The 20,223-nt window shown below is 45.5% G+C and overlaps 1 protein-coding gene across 4 annotated transcripts in view; it reads left to right on the top strand.

Moving 5' to 3' along the window:
• Positions 1 to 18,175, top strand: part of TMEM219 (transmembrane protein 219) — a 97,439-nt gene extending 79,264 nt beyond the window's left edge. For all 4 annotated transcript variants that reach the window (XM_029606976.1, XM_029606977.1, XM_029606975.1 and 1 more), the window contains one exon: positions 17,957 to 18,175. In XM_029606976.1, the coding sequence (XP_029462836.1) occupies positions 17,957 to 18,091 (135 nt within the window). In that variant the 3' untranslated portion in view covers positions 18,092 to 18,175. The remainder of the gene's footprint in view (positions 1 to 17,956) is intronic.
• Positions 18,176 to 20,223: the final 2,048 nt, after the last annotated feature.

Here is a 20,223-nt window from a genome sequence, read left to right as displayed (position 1 = left end):
GCTTCTGGTCCCTGATTAATTCATCCAGAAAAGATATCAATTTTCAAAGGGTTTAGGCTCCAAACTTTAGGCGTTAAGCTTTTAAATGGATCTTTTTGAAAATGTATTAGGGCTGAGATCCTAAATTTAGGCTTCTAGTTTGACTAGCCTCCTAAATTTAGGACCCTAAAAAATGGGCAGCTATGGGGGCAGAGTTAGGGGAAACAAATCTGGGTAGTTAGAGCCTAAACCTAGACAAATGAATAGTTGTCCCAAACTTAGAATCCTCAGAGGTCCATATTCAAAGAACATCCCACTAACAGGCCGATACAGTCTAATGACAGGAGTTAACCTGTCATTGGACGCGCATTTTCCCTTACCCCTTATTCAGTAAGGGGTGGAAAACGCCATACAGTTGCCCACAGGAAGAGCACTCAGTTGTTCATCTCTTTCCATCCCAACAAATTAGGGCAACCTGTGGGTAAGCAGACTCTCTCCTCCTGGTTGGCGGACTGCATATCTCTTTGCTATCAGCAAGCAGGCATTCCTTTTCAAGACCGTGTTAAAGCACACTCTGTGAGGGCCATGGCGACTTCAGTAGCACACCTACGATCGGTGCCGCTTCCTGACATTTGCAGGGCTGCAACCTAGAGTTCTCTCCAAACCTTTGCAGCCCACTATTGCTTGGACAAAGCCGGAAGACAAGATTCCATCTTTGGCCAGTCTGTCCTGTGTAACTTATTTCCAACGTGACGTACCTACACCCTTCCGCCTGCCCGGTGGGGTTCAGGATGCCCTCTACCAAATTCCACCCCAGTTGTTGTGCCTGTTGCATGCCGTTGGGTACATTTGGTGCATGTTCGGACATCCTCAGCTTGGTACTCACCCATATGTGAGGACTACCATCCTGCTTGTCCTGTGAGAAAGCAAATGTTGCTTACCTGTAACAGGTGTTATCACAGGACAGCAGGATTTTAGTCCTCACGAAACCTGCCCTCCGCCCCGCGGTGTTGTGTTCGTAAAGTTTTGTTATTTTATTTTTCGGCACTGCCTGTAGCTTTCAAATAAGACTGAAGGGGACCCCTGCTGGCTGCAGGGTTGGTGCCATGCTGGGCATGCCCAGTAGGGGCCAGTCAAAGTTCTGGAAACTTTGACAGAAGTTTTCCATGATTGGGCTCCATCCTGATGATGTCACCCATATGTGAGGACTAACATCCTGCTGTTATGTTTACTGACCTACGTTGGTTGATTGTGGAAAAGGTACATTTGAGTCATAGGGGTGGAGATATACAATATCGCCTCAATAGACGGGAACATCATTGGATTTATAGGTTGAATTCTATGGACCCCTTTGGGCTGAACGAAAAAATTAATTGGTATTCCCTGATCTGAAAGGTTCTCTGTGGGGTGCTTGTGAGCCGACTCATTTGGATATCTGAGACGACCTGTTTGGAAACTGAAGAGACGGGCTGTCATTTTCGGGATCTTTTTGGGATTTTTTTCAGTGTTGTGTATTGCCTGGCCGATACAGTTATGATCGAGTGTCAGTGTCTTTGTGTACATTTTTTAACAACAAAATATCTACACATATTGGATCTCAACAATAATTTCAGTGCATATAAAATAAAGTTTGGTTGGATGTTTGAAGGATGTGCTGTCATTTCCGGGACTTCCATGATGCGTGACCTGATAGAAGACTAGTGAGTTGAGGGAGTATTAAAAATGCACGACCTGGTTGAAAACTGATACGACCTCTTTGGAAACTTAGGCGTCTGACACAACTTCCGGGACTTCATTGATGCTTGACCTGATAGAAGACTTTTGAGCTGAGGGAGTAATGAAAGTGCACGACCTGGTTGAAAACTGATACAATCTTGTTGTAAATCTAGGCTTCTGTCGCAACTTCCGGTTTGAGGAGTTTAAAGGGTCCAGTTGGTTGCCATGTTTTTTGAAGCAGTGCGAGTCTATGGGGTAGATTTTCAAATAGCGCGCATAGGCGTACTTTTGTTGGCGCTCCAGGCGCAAACAAAAGTACGCTGGATTTTAGTAGATACGCGCGGAGCCGCACGTATCTGCTAAAATCCGGGATCGGCGCGCGCAAGGCTATCGATTTTGTATAGCCGGCGCGCGCCGAGCCGCGCAGCCTACCCCCGTTCCCTCCAAGGCCGCTCCGAAATCGGAGCGGCCTTGGAGGGAATCCTCTAATGCCCTCCCCTCACCTTCCCCTCCCTTCCTCTACCTAACCCACCCGCCCGGCCCTGTCTACACCCCCCCCTTACCTTTCTCCGGGGATTTACGCCTCCCGGAGGGAAAAGTAAATCCCCGCGCGCCAGCGGGCCTGTTGCGCGCCGGGACGCGACCTGGGGGCAGGTACGGAGGGCACGGCCATGCCCCCGGACCGCCACGGACCATAGCCACGCCCCCATACCCGCCCCCAAAACGCTGCCGACACGCCCCCTAAACGCCGCGACGACCGGGCCCGCCCCCAACACGCCCCCCTCGGAGAACCCCGGGACTTACACGAGTCCCGGGGCTCTGCGCGCGCCGGTAGGCCTATGTAAAATAGGCCTACCGGCGCGCAGGGCCCTGCTCGCCTAAATCCGCCCGGTTTTGGGTGGATTTAGGCGAGCAGGGCTCTGAAAATCCGCCCCTAAATGTAGACCGCGAACATAGCCTTGGATTAAGGAATAGCTGTTGGTTATTATGAATTGAATACTGATGGATTCTTTGCTGGATGTCACGTATGAACAAGCGTGAAGGAGCTACTCCCCTGAAGCAGGACCTCTGTTTTGGTGGTCTGAAACGCGATCGTGTCGGGACTGAGTGTAGATGAGTATCATCATTACAATTTTGTGACTATATTTAATGTGTGACATCATTATTACTTGCACTGTGACTGTGTTTATCAGTTCAGCTGGACAAAAGAATTGTTAAGCTTATTCGAATCTTGGAGTTTCCATCATTTTTCAAGTTTTGGACTTTATATAAAAAAGTAAAAATAGAAAATTGATAAAAAAGATATAAACAAAGTAAAAGGACCCGATACCACAAGGTTTATTCCATTGACTCCATGAGTAAGGGTCCTACAAAATTTGTATATTTCCTTCTGAAGTCTGACAACTTGAATATGATTGTATGAATGATATACCAGTTTCAACCATACATTATGATATATTGTTTACAACTCTGGTTACTGGAATACACAGTTTGTGTTTGAGGGCTTTTTTTGTGATTGATATGATAAATTTAACACATGTTGCGCTAAAATACATATGCAGTGCGGTATCTCGAAAATTACCCTAACCATGCTCCTTTTTTTATCGTGGGCGCTATTTTTGTTATATTTATAAGAAAATGATAAATCTAGGTCCTTGATTGTGAGCCTTCTGGAGAAATATCTCCTGTACCTGAATGTAATCCACTTTGAAGTGCCTGAAACAGTGGAATATAAATAAAAGAAATATAACAAGGGAAAACTCTACCCACAACATCAAACAATGTGAAAATCCAAAATTAGTCAGAAAACATATAACCACAAAGTATGTTTCTTATCATATTAAAAAAATGGATTCTTTTTGCAACATTGTAAGCATAGCCTTAAAAATATTTAAAAGTAAATATTAAATAGGTAACCTGGGAATGACAACACATAATCATATGTCTATCCATGTAAAGTTATCATCTGACAAAGAAATTGTTCTTGTAGTTCAATATAAAGCTAGCAGTTATTTTAGTTATGGTTTCCCTAACTAAAAGGAGTGTCCCAATTGATTGGGGAGGTTCTGTGTAGAAATTAGTGAGAGAGGTTTGGGTTTTGCTCCCCCATGTGGGAACTGCAGATGGTATGACCTAGTTATTTATCATCCCAAAGCATCATCTCGAGGATTTTTAGTTACAGTTCAAGCTGACAGGTGCCCTCTGTCTCCTGCTTGCTAATTTTTTCCAGAGTTATGAGAAAGAAGTTTTCCCATTTTTCTTGTCTATGCAGCCTTTATGCTTGCTTTGGACTCTTTTAAGCCAATTTTTGGAGAATTCCCTGTGAGAGCTGGTCCCTCTTGTTTCAGTGGATTGGGGCGTCCCTGTGTTCAAGGCTGGATTTGGGGTAAGGAAGGCCTGCAGTGTGCTAGCTTTCCTTTAGACCTGACAGTGACCTGATGCTGAGGAGTTATTTTTGCACTCTCTCATCTGTTTCAAGGCAGAGATTTTATTCCACCCTTCCTGTCTTGTTCTTGATTTTCCCCCTTTTTGGATTCAAAGAATATTTTTGTTCCACTTGGAGCTGATGAGGGGACTCAGTAACCAAACCATGGAGAGAGAGGAGTCTTTCATTCTGAAAGAACCAGCAGTGTGGAGGAACAGATCCCAGCCAGTGACACTAAAGGAAGGAAACTAAAGGGTACAAAGGAAAGGTAACAAAAGATTTGTTGCTGCTAACTCAAAGGAAGTGAAGTGCTCCTCAGGTGCTGCCTAAGGAGTTCAAGGATTAAAGAGGATTTAGGAAGAGCAAAAATCTGGGACTAAGTTCTGATAAATTACTGGGACTGTATTCTAACCACCATCAGTGGGAAGAGCTAATGAGGCAATTGGGATACTGAGGGAAGGTTGAACTAAATTCAATCTGTTAAACTTGGAGAATTTGGAGTAACTGAGAAGGAAATTAAGTATTAAAGTGCTTCCAGTAAAAGTAGAGACTTTGCTAAAGAAGTGGAGTCACGAGTTTATTAAATCTTTCTGCCGTTTTAATTATTGCCTTTGACCAAGAAACGAATTGAAACTGTAAATGTTATCCAGTCATCTAATCAACCACCAGTAAAGAAGCTGGAAAATATTCAAAACCAATCTGAAAACCTGGCTCTTTAGACAAGCTTTTTATAAAGATAAAGAGAAGGAGAAATCTAGTTGATTGATAAGGACGCACCAAACTAGAACTTACAAATGCATATTAATGTTAAATTCAAACCGCCTAATATGTTCCCAACAGACAAGCTTAACTTATACACATAGTTTTTTGTATTAAATTGTTACCGTACTATGATGCACATGTTTAATTTGTAATCTATACCACTCATATTTTCATTATCGTGCCTTGCTGTACACCATTGTGATGGTTATCTAACTTAACGACGGTATAGAAGAGTTTTTAAATAAAAATAAATAAATAAATGTGTGCTTATTGATGCAGAGTGTTAATAATCAGTGCTATGTACAGAGGATGGAGAAAAGGCAACCAAAACGATAAAGGGGATGGAAAAGCTTCCCTATGAGAATAGGCTGAAGAGATTAGGGCTGTTCAGCTTGGAGAAGAGACGGCTGAGGGGGGATATGATAGAGGTCTTTAAGATCATGAGAGGTCTTGAACGAGTAGATGTGACTCGGTTATTTTCACTTTCAAATAATAGAAGGACTAGGGGGCATTCCATGAAGTTAGCAAGTAGCACATTTAAGAATAATTGGAGAAAATTCTTTTTCACTCAACGCACAATAAAGCTCTGGAATTTGTTGCCAGAGGATGTGGTTAGTGCAGTTAGTGTAGCTGGGTTCAAAAAAGGTTTGGATAAGTTCTTGGAGGAGAAGTCCATTAATGGCTATTAATCAATTTTACTTAGGGAATAGCCACTGCTATTAATTGCATCAGTAGCATGGGATCTTCTTAGTGTTTGGGTAATTGCCAGGTTCTTGTGGCCTGGTTTTGGCCTCTGTTGGAAACAGGATGCTGGGCTTGATGGACCCTTGGTCTGACCCAGCATGGCAATTTCTTATGCTATTGCAAAAAGCAGGATATAAAAACTATTGTTCCTCCCCACACTGGAATCCTGGGACTCAAGAGAGTGAAGCAGAGACTATTTTTTCGGCGGCCCACAGATAGGCGCTCACCCGCACCCAACCGCTTCCTCCTCCCTGCCGAGGCTTGCGCGATCGGCGCGGCCCATCCGGGGCAAGAGCCTGCTCACCAACCATCTCGAGCCGTGCAGGAGAGACCGGAGGCAAAGGAAAAAAATAGAAATACAAAAACGAAAGCAAAACGCAGGACGCAACGTGGTGAGTGAGCCGCGCCCCTAAGCAGGCATCAGGCCTATCAGAGGGCGGCTACTGCCCCCTTTAAACTCAGGCGCATCTCGGCGGCGTCCATTTCGGCGGCCCACAGATAGGCGCTCACCCGCACCCAACCGCTTCCTCCTCCCTGCTGAGGCTTGCGCGATCGGCGCGGCCCATCCGGGGCAAGAGCCTGCTCACCAACCATCTCGAGCCGTGCAGGAGAGACCGGAGGCAAAGGAAAAAAATAGAAATACGAAAACGAAAGCAAAACGCAGGACGCAACGTGGTGAGTGAGCCGCGCCCCTAAGCAGGCATCAGGCCTATCAGAGGGCGGCTACTGCCCCCTTTAAACTCAGGCGCATCTCGGAGGCGTCGCGCGCCCGAAGGAGCGCGACCTAAGGGGCCTGCCCCTTAGCGCGCCCCTTGGAGCGTCCCAGAGCCGGGGCCGATTCTCTCCCCTATCCATTCATTCACCGACCACTCATCCACCAATTCAATCTCCAACAGTACTCATCCAGCCTAACAGCACTCATCCAGTCTCCAGCAGCACTCATCCAGTCTCCAGCAGCACTCATCCAGCCTAACAGCACTCATCCAGTCTCCAGCAGCACTCATCCAGTCTCCAGCAGCACTCATCCAGCCTAACAGCACTCATCCAGTCTCCAGCAGCACTCATCCAGTCTCCAGCAGCACTCATCCAGCCTAACAGCACTCATCCAGTCTCCAGCAGCACTCATCCAGTCTCCAGCAGCACTCATCCAGCCTAACAGCACTCATCCAGTCTCCAGCAGCACTCATCCAGCCTCCAGCAGCACTCATCCAGTCTCCAGCAGCACTCATCCAGCCTAACAGCACTCATCCAGTCTCCAGCAGCACTCATCCAGTCTCCAGCAGCACTCATCCAGCCTAACAGCACTCATCCAGTCTCCAGCAGCACTCATCCAGTCTCCAGCAGCACTCATCCAGCCTAACAGCACTCATCCAGTCTCCAGCAGCACTCATCCAGCCTAACAGCACTCATCCAGTCTCCAGCAGCACTCATCCAGTCTCCAGCAGCACTCATCCAGCCTAACAGCACTCATCCAGTCTCCAGCAGCACTCATCCAGTCTCCAGCAGCACTCATCCAGCCTAACAGCACTCATCCAGTCTCCAGCAGCACTCATCCAGCCTAACAGCACTCATCCAGTCTCCAGCAGCACTCATCCAGTCTCCAGCAGCACTCATCCAGTCTCCAGCACTCATCCAGTCTCCAGCAGCACTCATCCAGCCTAACAGCACTCATCCAGTCTCCAGCAACAATTATGCACTACCGCCCACGCACCTACAAATCACTCACCCCAATCATGATTTCCCCCACAACACAGTTCCTAGGTCTCACCCTTTTCACCATAATCCTATTCAACGCCCAATCAATCACCAACAAAACTCTTATACTCAACGACATTCTGCAGGACACAACCCCAGATTTTTGCGCCATAACTGAAACATGGCTCAAATCCACAGACATCACACTCATTAATCAACTACCAACACAGACTTACGATTTCTTCTCCATCCCAAGACAAAAAAAAAGAGGCGGGGGTATCTTCCTCGCTGCAAAAAAATCCTTAAGGTTCACACACCACCCCATCAGTACAACTACCAAACTAGAACTAGGATTGTTCAAATCAGAACATCTCCAAATCCTTCTAGTCTATGCCCCTCCAGGCTTACTAGAGTCAGACCCCTCACCTATTATTGAAACCATAACCTTACATCTTAATCTTGACTCCCCTGCTATAATTCTGGGCGACTTCAACTTACATGTTGACAAAGTCCCCCTCTCAACAAACTGTGAAGCTTTCCTCACCTCACTGTCATCGATGGGTTTCAGCCAACAAATCAACAAACCCACTCACAAAGCAGGCCATACGCTCGATCTCCTCTTTACAAACGCCAAGATTTCTCTTACAGAACAACCAAATTGTAAAAATGTCCCATGGTCAGATCACTCTCTAATCTCCACCAGCTTTTCTATACCTCGATCAGACTCCAACCTCAACTCAAGACCCTCTTTCCAATACAGAAAATCCTGCTCCTCAGAACACCTCAGCAAACTTCTAACCTCTGATCTACCACTCATTGATGTCTCCACACCCAACTCTGCCCTCCAATCCTGGTCCAAAATAACAAAAGCTATTGCAAACACTCTCTGCCCACTGACAACCAAAACAAGGTCTTCCAATGCATCCAAACGACAACCCTGGTTTAACGATGAACTACGAAAGCTCAAACAACTACTTCGGCAAAAAGAGAGAAAATGGCGTAAAGCCCCTTCTCCGGCCACACTCTCGGACTACAAACGATCACTCCATCTATACAAAAGTACCACGTTAAAAACCAAAAGAGACTACTATGCCCGAAAAGTTCATCATCTCACCTTTGACTCAAAAGCTCTATTCACCTTCGTCTCCAGCCTCACTAAACCGATCACTCCAGATATCCCACCCGAACAAGCCCAGACTAAAGCAGACGAACTGGCTCTCCATTTCAACAAAAAAATATCGGATCTCCTCAATCAGCTAACTCCAATCACTACTTCTCCAGATAACACATACTTCCCCCAAAACAAAGAGATCCAGTTTATTGCCTTCGAACACATCACAATCACAGAGATACAAACGGTGTTAAAAAGAATGAAACCATCATCTCACCCATTTGATCAAATTCCATCCAAAATGCTCCTTCTCATCCCAGACACAATAGCAAAAACCTTAGCAGATATCATAAACTGCTCTCTATCACATGGTATCTACCCTGATGACCTAAAAACTGCCTCAATCAAGCCACTGTTAAAAAAACCAAATCTAAATGCAAGCGATCCCAACAACTTCCGCCCTATTTCTAACCTCCCATTCATAGCGAAAATCATGGAAAAATTGGTAAACACCCAACTATCCAATTACCTAGAGGACAACAGTATTCTTTCCCCAAATCAATATGGTTTTCGCAAAGCTGCAAGCACTGAAACGCTACTACTCTCACTCACGGACTTCCTCCTCTCTGGAATTGACAAAGGCCAAGCATATTTACTAATCCTCCTTGACTTTTCGGCGGCATTCGACACCGTCAACCACGCCCTCCTTCTAAAACAGCTGGCAAACATTGGTTTAACAGGTGCCACACTAAACTGGTTCAAAACATTCCTTGAAAATAGAAGATATAGAGTCAAAATCCACAATAAAGAATCCCAATACCACCATTCTAATAGAGGGGTGCCGCAGGGTTCTTCACTTTCACCCACGCTATTCAATATCTACCTCCTACCACTTTGTCAACTTCTTACAAAACTAAGCCTGAAACACTTCCTTTTCGCAGACGACGTACAGATCGTGATCCCCATAAAAGAATCAATATCTAAAACAATGGAATACTGGGACAGTTGCTTAGTAGAAATTAAACTTCTCCTCACCAGTCTAAACCTGGTACTTAATGCTTCTAAAACAGAATTCCTGCTCATATCACCGGAAAACAAAAATACACACCCAAAACCACCCACACTCCTTCAAACAGCCCATGTAAGAGATTTAGGAGCCATCCTGGACAATCGACTCAACCTCAAACCTTTCATTAACCAAACCACCAAGGACTGCTTCTACAAATTACATATCCTGAAAAGAATTAAACCACTTTTTCACGCCCAAGACTTTAGAACAATTTTGCAAGCAATAATCTTTTCCAAATTAGATTATTGCAACTCATTACTACTAGGCCTCCCAGCTTCCTATACCAAACCTCTACAAATGGTCCAGAACTCTGCAGCCAGAGTCCTCACAAACTCCAGGAAAATGGACCACATCTCACCTATCCTCAAAAACCTCCATTGGCTACCGATCCACTATAGAATCATGTATAAAACCATCAACATCATATACAAAACTATCAACCAAAACACGCACCTCGACCTACAAATACCTCTTAAAAAATACACTTCCGCTAGACCCATCAGGGAATGCTACAAAGAGTCACTCCAAATACCAAAGGCCAAAACCTACCAACATAAATCATTGAGTCTCAGAGCCTTCTCTTCAGCAGGTCCAACTCTCTGGAACTCTATCCCACCAGATTTGAGACAGGAGCCATGCTCTCTAACATTTAGGAAAAGACTAAAAACTTGGCTTTTCAAAAAAGCATTTCCAAGCCTTGAATAATACCTCCATTAAACAGCACAAACTCTTATCCAATAACTGGACCAAATACAATTCAATCAACCTTAATTGACAATCATCAATACCTGCTGAACTTTTATCATACCACTGTCGTATTTATGCATTTGGTTATTTATGTTCCGTTCCATAGTGAGGTATTGCCACAGTTTCTCACATATTCTTATTTACTCACTATGCTACTCTATTACATTAATAGACTGAAATGTAAATATTGCTCTGTGCAATTTCTCCCCCTTTTCCAGTTCCAAGTTGATTTCCCTGATTTATTGTAACTTTCTCAATTCCTTTATCTGATTCACGATATTTAAAGTTCAAGGTTCTTTTTGAGAACATTGTTTTACGTTATGTTATGTTTTATACACTTTGTTAATTGTAAACCGGGTTGATGTGATGCCTGTCATGAAACTCGGTATAACAAAAACAATAAATAAATAAATAAAATAAATAAGAGACAGTGAAGGAGAGTTGTGCAGAAAGGATCAGTCTATAGGGGCGCAAGTAAAAGGATCCGACCCACCTAGGGGTTACACCAATGTGATCACCTTTTTAAACTGACAAAAGTTAAAGCTAAATACTTTGCTTTACGGAAGTGTCACATCATGAAGCTTCAGCAAAATTCTTCATCAGAGCTTGTACATAATTCTTTAAAAAGAATTTTCAAATCATTGATGAAAAGTAAAGTCCTAACATCAATGTTTCAAACTTCATCTCTATCTTTGCTTCGGGGACATCTGTGAGGTCATAATATCTCCTTTTCTAGCGTGTATCCAGATGGACTCAGGACCAATGGGTTATATGCTCCCCTGCAGATGGAGTCGGAGTCATGTTTCAAAGCTGACGTTACCCTTGATACACCCCTGCAATGACCTCAGCCCTTCAGTATTTCTCCGTCTCCAGCAGATATGGACATGCTTTTCCTATGGGGATTGCTGTATCTTTTGGAAGAAGAAATTCTACTTTTAAATTGGAGAAAGATTGAGCCCCGCTCTCCTGCGGTGATACCTAAAAGGTCCCTCCCCCAGTTGAGAAATCCTGAGGTGATTTCTGAGATCCCTCAGAGGTATGCCTTGGTCCGGTAGCCAGTTCCCGGGGTGGAGTTTGCTGCTGAAGCAGCTGAAAGGCAGCGGGTACAGGAAGCCGAGCGTAGCGATGACGGCCAAAGCTCTCTCCCCCCGCAGCCGGAGATCATCTCTGTACTTAGCCAATAAGCACTTAGCCCAGGTAAATAAGAGGGTTCCTCCCGATTCAGAGACGTTGGAAGGGTTTCGGTAAGACTTCCTTCGGTCTCCCTGCTCAACACGCCATTCCAATGTCGTTCCTGATCCCGTTGGGGTAAAGGGAAGTGGGCTTCTGAGCGGGTTGAGCAGTCCCCAGTGGGCTAGGCCCCGCTTTAGGCTCGATAGACACACCGCGTGCTAGGCCGCGGTGGAGCCATCTTGCATGTGTTTTTTGTGCGTCTTCCATTGCCCACCATAGAGCGTTGGTACGCACGGTATGTGCCAGCTGTGCACATAATGCCAAGCACAACATCATGCGCATATGTACATGCACAACTTTCTAGGTGCAGAGTTTAGATAAAGTCGGGCGCACAGGCTGTGCACACAAATTTTTAAGCGCGAGCTGGCTGAATGCGCAACTACTGTCCCTAATGGCTCCGGCAGCAAAGAAACATAAGCGCCATTCTCTCTGGGCTGCTTTTCATATTAGGGCCACGCAGTCTGACCTGGATCCGGAGATAGATGTTGGCAACTGGCACAAGACAGCGTGGATCCGGAAGTGGTCCGCAGAGTGGGGTAACCCGAGGATCCACACAGCAAGATGGAAGCAGTAATGTAGAGCAGGTCTTGTACTCACTCTGTGATGTTGTAGTAGAGAATTCGTTGTAGCAGCGGAGACCCGAAGCAGGAACAGTGCAGAGGCATCCACGGAAGCAGTGAGGGAACTCACTTAGCTGGAGAAGGTGAGACAGGCAGATAAGGCTCTCAGAGGAGTAGGTACCTGAGTCACTCAGTCTGGAACGCAGGAACAGTGAAGCAAGCGTCTCAGAGAAAAGAATTGAGCAAGATGGAATCCTTGCTAACTTGTAGGTAGGAAAGTCCGGTATGCTTAAATACACTTGGCAGTGACGTCATGCGGAGGGGACGCCCCCGAAGTTTCCACCATGACGTGCACAAGGAGGCAGGCGCACATGCCCTAGGTCACACCAGATTCAAGATGGCAACCGGGATCGCCCACACCGTCCCGGGAACGCCAGGGAGGTCGGCGAGCAGAGGTAGAGGCAGCCATCTTGGCCAGAATCGGAGCTACTGGGCAAATTGAGGTGAGCGGCAAAGGTCGCAGCCATCTGCGACCGGGCGCAACACGTGGTAGGAACATAATCTGTCTCAAAGGCTCTGGACAAGGCATCGGCCCTGGTGTTCTTGGAGGCTGGTCTGTAACAAAGGATGAAGTTAAAATGGCTGAAAAACAGTGACCAGCGGGCCTGGCGAGGGTTCAACCGATGGGCTTGGCCAAGGTACTCAAGGTTCTTATGGTCAGTAAGAACCGCGATGGGATGTTTTGCTCCCTCAAGCCACTATCACCATTCCTCGAAGACTATTTTTTTGGCCAATAGCTCCTTGTCCCCGATGCCATAGTTCTTCTCTGCCAGTGTGAACTTGCATGAGATGTAGGAGCAGGGCAACAAAGTACCTTTACTGGAGTGTTGGCTGAGAACGGCCCCTACGGCTATATCGGAGGCATCCACTTCCACCACGAATGGGTGTGAAGGGTCTGGGTGTCTGAGGCAAGGCTCTTGGAGGAAGGCCTCCTTCAACTCTTTGAAGGCCGCAACCGCCTCGGGTGTCCAGTGTTTGGCATCAGCCTCCTTCCTGGTGAGAGCAGTGAGGGGCGTCACCAGGCGCGAGTACTGGGGAATAAAGTGCCTGTAGAAATTGGCAAAGCCAAGGAAACGTTGCAGGGCGCGGAACCCCGAGGGCTGCGGCCACTCCTGGATACTGGTGACTTTCTCGGGGTCCATGTGAAAGCCCACCGTGGAGACAAAGAACCCCAGGAAGGGGAGCAACTCTCATTCAAATAGGCACTTTTCCAACTTGGCGAAGAGTTTGTGCTTGCGCAGGCGTTGCAGGACGCGCCTGACCTCCAGGCGGTGTGTCGGCAAGTCCTTGCAGTAGAAAAGGATGTCATCCAGGTGGTAGATGATGACACTAGTATGTAGCATGTCTCGAAAGACCTCGTTCATGAGGTTTTAGAAAACCGGTGGGGGTATGCATAGGCCGAATGGCATCACCAAGTACTCATAGTGGCCATCTCGAGTGTTGAAGGCGGTTTTCTATTCATCACTGGGCTTGATATGTACAAGGTTATAGGCCCCGCGAAGGTCCAGTTTGGTGAATATTTTCACCCCCTGTAGGCAGTCTAGCTGCTCCAGGATGAGTGGAAGCAGGTGATGGCATTTAATAGTCTATGCAGGGTCTCAGGTCCCATCCTTCTTCGCCACAAAGAAGAAACCTGCACCCGCGGGCGAGGTGGAAGGGTGGATGAAGCCCTTGTCGAGGTTCTCCCGGATGAACTGGGACATAACCTGGGTCTCAGGAAGTGACAGAGGGTTCACTGGCCCCGAAGGGGCGTGGAGTCCAGAAGGAGATCTATGGCGCAGTCAAAATGGACGATGTTTAGGGAGTGTCTTCGCCTTCTCCTTGGAGAACACGACCGTGAAGTCTGCATACTGTGTGGGCAGGGCCGGAGGCGTCGTGGCAAGGAGAAGCCTGGGCTGGGGCACATCACGGAGGCAGGTCATAATGCAATTGGGGCCCCAGGAGGCCAGCTGCAATGTTTCCCAGTCGATACAGGGAGAATGTCTCTGAAGCCAGGGGAGGCCCAAGACCACTGGGTGTATCGCCTTCTCCAAGACAAAAAATGAAATCTCCTCCTCGTGGAGGATCCCAGTGCATAGCTTCACAGGGGCGGTCATGTGAGTAATCCAACCCGGTTGAGGATCCCCCCGGATGGAGATCACCAAAGGTGAAGTTCTGGGTGTTACTGGGAGACCCAGTTGCCTGACCTAGTCTGATAGGATAAAGTTCCTTCCAGCTCTGGAGTCGATGAAGGACTGCGTGGAAAATGAGCCCTTGGAGTGGATAAGACTCATGGGAGTGGTGCATTGGGGAGTAGGATTAACACAGTCTCCCCAGTGATGCCTAGGCTCTGGAGTTTCCCGGCCTCTCAGGGCACTGTGCCAGCATGTGTCCTTTGCCAGCGCAATAAAGGCACAAGCCTAAGGTCCGGCGCCGCTGTTTTTCCTCCAGGATGAGGTGGCTCCGACCGACCTGCATGGGTTCCTTTCCCCGAGTCTGGACAGGCTCGGCCGGCAGGGACGGAACTAAGGGCCGGGAGAAGGATGGTACCAGAGGGATGGCCTTACTGCCTGGCTTCAGCTCCTGCAGGTGTTGTTGGAGGCAGCGGTCGATATGCCCAGCCAAATCAATGAGGGCCTCTAAGTCCTCCGGAAGCTCCCGAGCGGCCAGTTCGTCTTTGATTCTTGAAACCAAGCCCTCCAAGAAAATGCTACGGAGACTGTCCTCGTACCACCCTAGTTCCAAGGCTAGGGTGCGAAACTCCACGGCGTACTCCGCCAAAGGGCACGAGCCCTGACAGAGATGAAGGAGGTCAGAGACGGCTGTGCACTATCGCCCTGGTTCATCAAAGACCTGTTTGAAGGTCTGCACGAAGCGGGGAAGATCCAGAAGCAGGGAGTCCCCACATTCCCACAAGGGAGAAGCCCAGGCTAGGGCCTTGCCGTCCAGGAGCGACAGAATAAAGGTGGTCTTGATCTGGTCATTGGCAAATTGGGCTGGTTGCATGGAAAAATGCATGAAGCAATGGTTCAGGAATCCACGGCATGTAAATGTAACATACTATCATTGCAATTTTCAAAAGCCATTTATTCGAGTAAAGTGCACTTATGCGAGCAAATCCTATACACAATTCAATGGCTTATATTATAACAGTTTTCAAAAGCCCACTTACTCGAGTAAAGTGCATTTACATAGGTAAAACACAGTTTTTACGCATGTAAATGCTTTTTAAAATCAGGCCATATGTGTCTAAAGTGTTTTTCCTGCTTAGTGGCTCCAGAGGGGACTCTATGGAGGGTACACCAGGAAGAGCAGAACTTCCCACAAATAGTTTAGATGTTACTGGATTTTTTTTGCAAAATTCTCAGTTACAAATGTCTCCAGGTCTGTTCTTCTTGACCTTTACTCTGGAGCCAAATAAAAATTGGACTTAAAATTGTTTCCTGGCCAAAGAGTGGCAGTATTTCTACACAATAAAGGTGGCAGGCTTTTTTTTTTTTTTTTTTAGCCCAGGGCCGGTGCAAGGGGACTGGCCGCCCTAGGCACCTTCAACCTTGCACCCCCCCCCCAAAAAAAAAGAAAACTCACAAATCACCTAGTGGTCCAGCGGGGAGCCCGGGATCCATCTGCCGCCCCCAGGTTGACGGCTGCCTCTAATCGAAATGGCGCCGGTGGCCTTCAGCCCCTACTGTGTGACAGGGGCTACTGGTGCCATTGGTTGGCCCCTGTCACATGGAGGGGCTAAAGGCCACCGGCGCTATTTTGGTTAGTGGCAGCCGAGGCCCCGGGAGCGGCAGATCGTTCCCAGGCCCTCCGCTGGACAACCAAGGGGGCGTCGGGAGGGTGGCACTAGGAGGGGGGGGGGGGGGGGGGGGGGGGAGGCAGGGTGAGGTGGGGCTGGCAGAATTTTGAAAGGGCACTTTTTGCCCTTTCAAAATTCTGCCGCGGCGCCCCCTAAGTCTTGGCGCCCTAGGCACAGGCCTAGCTCGCCTAGTGGCTCCTCCGGCCCTGCGTGCGCCACCTTTGTCTTCATATTTCCTTGTAAATGTGAAATTAAGCTTGAGGACAGTAAATATATTCTATAAACTGGATTAGCTTCGTAGTTTTTTGGAGCAAAGGGCCAGATCTAACAACTTGATAGTGCATACAGGTGCCAGTTAATTGTGTGCTTCACCTATTTTGTACAAGGAGTGGAGTAGCAGCCCTATAGGGTAGAACAGTGGGCTGTGAACCAGGGCAGCCAGGCTTCAAATCCCACTACCACTCCTTATGACCTTGAGTAAGTCACCTTATCTTCTATTGCCTCAGATATGAAGTTAGATTGCAAGCCCTCTGGGAATAGATAAATTCATACAGTAACTGAATGTAATCCACTTTGAAGTGCCTGAAAACCAGAATATAAATAGTTATAACTCCTTGATGCTGCTTATAGAGTTTTTAAATTAGAATGTAAATATTATCTTGTTTATTTCTTGGATCTCTCTAAATTATGGTCTAATAGTCATGAGAATGTATTTCATCATATCTTGTTTAAAGATATGATTTCAATATCATGGTTTTTCTTTTTTAAGATTGTTCTTGTTTTTGTAAATTGTTAAAATGTAATAAATAAATACATAAACAGGAAGACAAAAAACTGATTTGGATAATACTTTACAGGTAGTCAAGCTTCTACAGCTGGTGACTAGGATATATTGTAGAAATGTAGACCAGAATAACTTTGGCAGACTGAATAGGTCAACTGTCCTTTATCTGCCATCATTTGCCTTATGTTACTTCAGTCCTGCTAGCCACTTACCCATTGGTATAAACTAACTAACCCCACATGTTCAACCTTTTGTTATTTTGTTATTCATCATATTATCACTGGACTTTTTCCAAATTCTTTATGTATTTTCTACCTGCTGTTATAATGTAAACCGATATGATGTGTATTTTAATGTCGGTATAGAAAATCTGTTAAATAAATAAAAATAAATAAAAAATGTCTTCCTTGAAACATAGGCTTCAGTACTGGGAACAATAGTTAAGTAAAGACGCTCTGTCAGCATTTGTTCACATGGGATACCTGTGCTTTTGAGATGCAGAAACCCCACAGAGTGCAGTCATTTCTGGGATGGAAAAAGTTGGTAGTTCCTGAGTTGATTACTGCAATTCAATTTACAATATTTAGGACTCTTACACTATGTCATAAAGTCACTACAAATGATCCAAAATTCAGCAGCAAGAATACTTAAACTGGGCCCAACAGGTTTAAACACATCACTCCCATTCTCTGTGCCCTACACTAGTTACCTATTCAGCAATGCATTCAGTACAAAATCTTATGCATGAGTCACAACGCCATGAATGATGTCGCTCAATTATGTATTAGTACTCAGTTTAAGATCAGACATTCCAAACTATAAAACAATTCGACTCGCAAAAGTTCCTGATAAATAACTTTCGGTAGCTGGGCACAATTTTGGAATCAGCTGCCACATTTTTTGAAAAAAGCCAGAGAAATGCCTCAACATTCAGGAAATAACTAAAAGCTCATTATTAAACAGGCTTTCTATTAGGCACAAGGAAGTACATGGGTACATGGTTAATCATTTAAACAGGTCTCCATTAGATAAAAGGAAGTAAGGTGATTCTTGTCGGATCTGTATGGTTCCATATTTGGCAATGAATGATTAAGAAAGATCTGGGGTTACAATTTGTATGTAAAGTCTATTACTATTTCTGTATTTTTTATGAATGTTTTATTCCTTGAGCCACCTGGATCATAGGATAGAGCGGCCTATAAGTGTTTTAAATAAATAAATGTAGGAAAGAAAAAGCTTATGTCTGTACATCTCCACTAACCTGTTTTTTATGTTAAATTGTTCCTGTAGGATGAAAGATCTGTTTGCAAGATCCGCTTGATGTATGCAAGTCTTTTGCTCCTCTTTCTCACTGGACTGATCCTCTGCTTTGCTGCTGTCTGCACGCATCCCTCTAGGGAGAAGTGGACTAGGGTGCATCTGTAGGTAGAGGTAGTACACCAACGTTTATGGAGGAGAAAAGGAAGTTGTAAAGATTCATGTGTACAATAAATAAATAAGATTTATTTACTCCTGTTTCTTGCTGGGGTTATTGATAATGGCCATCAAGAGAGAGAGAGAATGAAATAAGCAACACAAAATGTTCTCCTCCCCCAGTCACCCATATGTTCTACAGTGCTAATATTTCGCTTGATATGTTGATAGAGGTATCAGCCAATCCCAAGCCCTTGTCACCTTGTGCTTGTTCTCCTGTTTCTATGAGATGGTCTCTCACAAAGTTTGCTGACGTGAAACAGTGGGGAGTGAGATCCTGATGTATACCAACCAGTGAGAGTCTTCAGGATGATCATAACTGATGATTTCAAGGTAATGAAACAGTGTGACATGGCAGTGGCAAATCAAGGAATGCTAGGGTGCATAGAGAGAGGTATAACGGTACGAAAAAAGGAGGCGATAATGTCTCTGTACAGATAGTTGGTGAAACCCCACCTGGAGTATTGTGTCTAGTTCTGGAGGGCATACCTCTGAATGGTCCAGAGAAGAGTTAATAAAATGGTGCAGGAGCCCTACGATATGAGATCTATGCAGACTGCAAATCTTTCTTTTTTCCTACTTGCATGATTAGCTTCTCAAGAGTATCTCTCGGGCAGACGGAGTCATGCATACCACCATCCAGGTGTTGAAGTAGTTAGGGTTAATCATAAATTATCCCAAGACCAAACTGACCCCATTATTTCAGCTGGAATTCATTGGGGCTGACACTGTTAGACACAACTCAGGTGAAAATCTCTCTCTCTGCCAGTCAGTTCACAAATTAAGACCTAAGGTTGTGAGAGCTGTGATGAGTCAGAGAGTTTGCGTTATGTTGAGAATGTTGGGTCATATGGCCTCAGCAGTTCTTGTCACACCTTTGGCACATCTTCATATGAGCCGAGCACAATGGATCCTGAAGTTTTTTTGGAACCAAGCCACTTGTTTACTTTAAAAAGCACATCGGTGTCACAGGCCAGCTTAGAGACTTCCTATCTTGGTGGCTTGCCCATGCAGTTGTGACCTGAGTATTACCCTGCCAAATTCCACAGCCTCAGATTGTTCTGACACAAATTCCTCCATCTTCTGCTGTGGAACTTGCATATGAACTTCACATGCAAGACACTTGCACAGGAATGATATATCAATTTCCTGGGGCTCTGAGCTGTTGTGACTGCTCTGAAGGCTTTCAGATATGAGATCTCTTTTTAAAAAAGTCCTAATCAAGCTAGACATTCTGTAGTCATTTGTGTTTTACTTGAACAAGCAGGGAAGAACACATTTGCTCCTTTCATATTAGCAGATTGTCTGTGGATAGCTGGACAGTCTCTTTCACAGGATGACTCTAAAAGATGCATATCTGGCAGGGAAAGACAATGTTCTGACAGACTAAACTGGATCTTAAACTACCATGAGTGGTCTCTGGAACAGACCACATTTTTTTTTTAATAGGGGATATATCCAATGTGGATCTGTTTGCAACTTTTCTAAAAACAGGAAAGTCTACAGAGTCTATTCCTGGAGAGTATCAGACAGTAGACTAGCATCAGATGCCTTCTCCCTTCCCTGGGGGACAGGTCTTCTGTATACATACCCTCTAATACACTTCTAGCCAATGTGAGAGAAAGGGAATGATAAAAATAACAGAAAAAATTTTTTTCTCTCGCTTAAATATCCTGAATTGTACTCCCTGTTCATTGTAACTTTCTCTCATTTAGTTAAATGGTTTCCCCTAGTTCTACTGTAAACCGGTACGATAAGACTTGTCTTGAGCATCGGTATATTAAAAGAATTTAAATAAATAAAATTTAAATAAAATGTAATAATGCATCTGTATCGCTCCATGGTGAGACCGCACCTGGAATACTGTGTACAATTCTGGTCGCCACATCTCAAAAAAGATATAATTGCAATGGAGAAGGTACAGAGAAGGGCAACCAAAATGATAAAGGGGATGGAACAGCTCCCCTATGAGGAAAGACTAAAGAGGTTAGGACTTTTGATAGAGGTGTTTAAAATGATGAGAGGTCTAGAACGGGTAAATGTGAATCGGTTATTTACTCTTTCGGATAATAGAAGGATTAGGG

The sequence above is a fragment of the Rhinatrema bivittatum genome, chromosome 6, assembly GCF_901001135.1.
Source record: "Rhinatrema bivittatum chromosome 6, aRhiBiv1.1, whole genome shotgun sequence".
Taxonomy (NCBI): Eukaryota; Metazoa; Chordata; class Amphibia; order Gymnophiona; family Rhinatrematidae; genus Rhinatrema; species Rhinatrema bivittatum.
This window is presented reverse-complemented; position numbering and strand designations above follow the sequence as displayed.